The sequence below is a fragment of the Silene latifolia genome, unplaced genomic scaffold (genome assembly GCF_048544455.1).
Source record: "Silene latifolia isolate original U9 population unplaced genomic scaffold, ASM4854445v1 scaffold_70, whole genome shotgun sequence".
Taxonomy (NCBI): domain Eukaryota; kingdom Viridiplantae; phylum Streptophyta; class Magnoliopsida; order Caryophyllales; family Caryophyllaceae; genus Silene; species Silene latifolia.
In genome coordinates, this window is record NW_027413609.1 from 3012153 (window position 1) to 3016529 (window position 4377).

At 36.1% G+C, this 4377-nt stretch overlaps 1 protein-coding gene across 1 annotated transcript; it reads left to right on the forward strand.

Annotated features, from left to right (window-relative positions):
* The first annotated feature begins 563 nt into the window (after nucleotides 1-563).
* On the forward strand, nucleotides 564-3409 carry LOC141640043 (uncharacterized). The gene is made up of 5 exons (XM_074449004.1): nucleotides 564-1033; nucleotides 1085-1631; nucleotides 1698-1857; nucleotides 2127-2322; nucleotides 2515-3409. Exons 1-5 carry the CDS (start codon nucleotides 564-566, stop codon nucleotides 3407-3409), a joined length of 2268 nt encoding a protein of 755 aa, XP_074305105.1.
* The last annotated feature ends 968 nt before the right edge of the window (nucleotides 3410-4377 follow it).

A 4377-nucleotide genomic window follows, 5' to 3' on the forward strand; every position in this document is an offset into this window, starting at 1 on the left:
CCCCAAAAGTTGGGATTGGAATAGGTAACCTCCCTCCAAAATCTAACTATGAATAATATAGGATTTTGGAATGTTAGGGGTCTCAATAGTGTACATAAACAGAAAGAAGTTAAGTGGTTTATTTTTAATAAAGGGATAGGTCTTTTTGGCCTATTAGAAACCAAAATAAATGCTAATAATATCTTGAACATTGCTTCTCATATGTTGGATGGTTGGAGTGTCACTACGAACAGTAGGTATCATAAAGGTGGGAGGGTGTGGATCTTGTGGCAACCTAGTTTATTTGATGTGCATATTCTGCAGTATGATGCACAATTTATCCACACCAGGGTTCAGTCCAGGATTACTCAGAAGACTTTCTACCTGACCATGATTTATGCCTTCAATGAGGGGAGTGATAGAGTGGATCTTTGGACTAAACTAAAAGTCTTTTCTAATAACTGTAATGGACCATGGGCTTTAGCTGGAGATTTTAACACTGTTTTATGCCTTGATGAGAGATTGGGGGGAATACTAAAGAAGCTGACATGGATGATTTCATTAGGTGTATGGCCATATGTGGTATGACTGATATTGCAGCTACTGGTGCCTTATATACCTGGAATAATAAGCAAGAGTCTGCTACCAGGATCTACAGTAGATTAGACAGGTTTCGCATTAATCAAGAATGGATGAACTGTTTTCTTGATATGATAGCTCACTTTTACCCAGAAGTCATTTTTGACCACTGCCCTTGTGTTGTAAGTAACTTTAAGACAGGCACTCCTCAGCATTCCAGTTTTAAGTACTTCAATATGTGGGGTCTGGCTCCTACTTTTTTGGATAGGGTAAAAGAGGAATGGGAAAGAAGCTATGAGGGTCATAAATTGTTTGGAATTGTGAAAAAGTTAAAAGGTCTAAAACATGTACTCAAAGGACTCAATTCAGAATGCTATTCTGATATTGAAAATAGGACTGTCATGGCAGTTCAAAGTCTGGATAAACTTCAGCAGCATCTTGCTCAGGATCCTAATAACTCTGAGCTGGTGGAGCAGTAAATTGCATTGCTTTCTGAAGTTAGAAGCCTTACTGCTGCAAATGATAGCTTCCTGAAACAAAAAGCAAAGATCCATTGGACTGAGGAAGGAGATCAAAACACTGCACTATTTCATGGAGCTATTAAGAAGAGATACATGGCTAATAAGGTGATTCAAATTGAAGATCAACATGGAAAGTTATGCCAGGATAGCCAGAGCATTCAAGCAGCCTTTCTTGATTATTATATGAACTTGCTAGGAAGTACCAAAGAGACTGAGAATGTAAGATTGGACATCTTGAACAAAGGGAACTTATGTACTCAAGAGCATTGGAGTATTCTGAACATGCCTGTCACAAATGAGGAGATCAAACAAGTCTTTTTTGCAACTCCAATTGATAAATCACCGGGACCAGATGAGTATACTAGTAGTTTTTTCAAGGATGCTTGGGAGATTGTGGGGATAGATATATGTAGTGCCATCAAATATTTCTTTACTACTGGTAAGCTTCTAAACCAGCTGAATGCTATAAATATTACTTTGATTCCCAAATGTGAGAGACCTACTTCTGTTAAGCAATTTAGGCCAATTGCTTGTTGCAACATGATTTACAAGGTAATCTTCAAATTACTTTGTAACAGGCTGTCTCTTATTCTACCTGAGATTATTCATGAAAATCAGGGAGCCTTTATTAGAGGAAGGGCTATCCTAGAAAATGTGCTCATCTGCCAGGATATTGTTAAAATGTACAACAGAAAGAGTGCTTCACCTAGAGGCCTATTCAAGATTGATTTGCAGAAGGCCTATGATTCTGTGGAGAGTGGGATTTTGTGGAGCAAATGTTGCTGGGCTTAAACTTTCCAGATCTCTTTACCCAGCAGATTATGACCTGCATCAAAACTACTACTTTTACCCTAGCACTTAACGGAAATCATTTTGGCTACTTTAAAGGGAAGAGAGGGATTAGACAAGGGGACCCTATCTCCCCCTTAATATTCACAATTTGTATGGAGTATTTAACGAGAACAATAAAATATGGCACAGGGAGATGGGACTTCCAATATCATCCACTTTGCAAGGAACTGAAACTGACCCACCTGATGTTTGTAGATGATCTACTAATGTTCTGCAAAGGGACAACTCAGTCAATTATGCTTCTTGTTACAGCTTTCTCCACATTCTCAAAAACATCTGGACTGATTATGAATAATGGTAAGCCTGAGGTGTTTTTTAATGGCATGGCAACTGAGCTAAAAGATGATATAAGGCAGGTTACTCGGTTTATGGAAGGCCAAATGGCTTTCAGGTATCTTGGTTTTCTTATCCAACTAGGGAGAATTTCTAAAAGAGAATGCCACGTTCTAACTGAGAAGATACTGAATAGATTTAGGAGTCTAGGAGCCAGGAAATTGTCTTATGCTGGCAGACTGACCCTGATCAATTCAGTCCTTATCACGTTATAAAACTATTGGGCTAACATTTTTATTCTCTCCAAAAGTGTGATAAGGAGAATTGAAGCTGTGTGTAGAAATTTCTTCTGGGATGGCTGCACTGAATACCACAGAGTGCCCCTTGTTAAATGGGACACTATCACACTCCCAAAGAATGAAGGAGGCCTTGGGGTGAAGAATGCTGCAATATGGAACATTGCTACTATGGCTAAGCTTGTGGACTGGCTCTATTGTAAAGCTGGTAGATTGTGGATTAAGTGGGTAAATCAGATATATATAAAACATCAATCTTGGCATGACTATAAACCTGCAGCAGATGTTACTTGGACTTGGAAAAATATTTGTAAAGTTAAGGAAATCATGAAGCCTGCGTACTCTGAGGGGAAATGGATGCCTGATGCTCGGGGATATATTGTAAGTAGGGGATATGACTGGCTGAGACCTCACCAAACCAAACCAGTCTGGTTTGAGACTGTATGGTGCAACTGGAATATCCCTAAACATTCTTTGATCTCTTGGCTTATAAGGAATAATGGGATAAATACAAGAGAGAAGCTCTTCAGGATTGGTTGCTGCAATTCTGATAGTTGCAGTATCTGTGATGCTGCACCAGAAACTCGGGAACACCTGTTCTTTAAGTGTGGGTATAGCAAGCTTATTTTGAGTAAAATCAAGGATTGGTGCAAATTGCAGATTTCATCAACAGGGGATGTAAGATATGCAGGATTAAAAGTACAAAAGAATGTGTATGCTCTTGTGTTGGCTGCTAGCTACTATCATGTTTGGACACAGAGGAATAATGCGAGGATGAATGCCATACTTGATAATCCAAAACGGGTTGTGCAATTTATTAAGGACAATGTGAAGCATAGAATCAAATTTAAACGGAATGATCACATGTCTAGTGCTGAGAAGAATTGGTTGTTAAGTCTAGAAATTTGATTTGTATGGTTTGATCTTAGTGAGGTTTGAACCCAAAGGCTTGGTCCTTTATGCTTGTAATTATTATTCTTTTTTGATATATAATATACATCTCACATTTTACCAAAAAAAAGGTGGACTGAAGTTTTCGAAAAAATAGAAATTTTCAAAAAGATTCATTTGTCGTTTTATGAACGGCTTCCGAAGAGTAGGTATCTTTAGAAGGTCGGCCTTTTGAAAGGGTTGTCTTAGATTTTTTTTCGAAAGACGGTTTAACTTGAGATTGCGGCGGCTCTGAAAACAATGTGTTATTTCCGAAGACGGTTTTTGAAATTCCAAATCACGGATTTGAAAATCGAGAATTGAAGAATTTGGAATCGTCATCACAATGGCCATGAAAACGGTTAAATTTGTTTTCAAAGAATTTAAAATTGGGTTGAAAATTTGAAAACGGTTAAATTTGTTTTCAAAGATTTGATTTTGAATTTAAAATTTGAAAACGGTTAAATTTGTTTCCAAATGATTTGAAATTGGATTTGAAATTTGAAAATGGTTAAATTTGTTTTCAAAGTTTTAATTTTGAATTGAAATTTGAAAACGGTTAATTTTGTTTTCAAATAGTTTGAAATTGGATTTGAAATCTGAAAACGGTTAAATTTGTTTTTAAAGATTTGATTTTGAATTGAAATTTGAAAACCGTTAAATTTGTTTTCAAAGATTTGATTTTGAATTGAAATTTGAAAACGGTTAAATTTGTTTTTAAAGATTCGATTTTGAATTGAAATTTGAAAACGGTTAAATTTGTTTTCAAATGGTTTGAAATTTGATTTGAAATCTGAAAACGGTTAAATTTGTTTTCAAAGATTCGAAATTTGATTTGAAATCTGAAAACGGTTAAATTTGTTTTCAAAGATTTGATTATTAATTGAAATTTGAAAACGGTTAAATTTGTTTTCAAATGGTTTGAAATTGGAAATTATGAGGATTGA

Excerpts from the sequence above, each read along its gene's own strand:
- LOC141640043 (XM_074449004.1), top strand. The coding sequence starts at position 564 with ATGACTGATATTGCAGCTACTGGTGCCTTATATACCTGGAATAATAAG. Across the intron at positions 1,034-1,084 it reads AACTCTGAGCTGGTGGAGCA|CTTCCTGAAACAAAAAGCAA; the intron begins GTAAATTGCATT and ends TGCAAATGATAG. Across the intron at positions 2,323-2,514 it reads GAAGGCCAAATGGCTTTCAG|TGTGATAAGGAGAATTGAAG; the intron begins GTATCTTGGTTT and ends TCTCTCCAAAAG.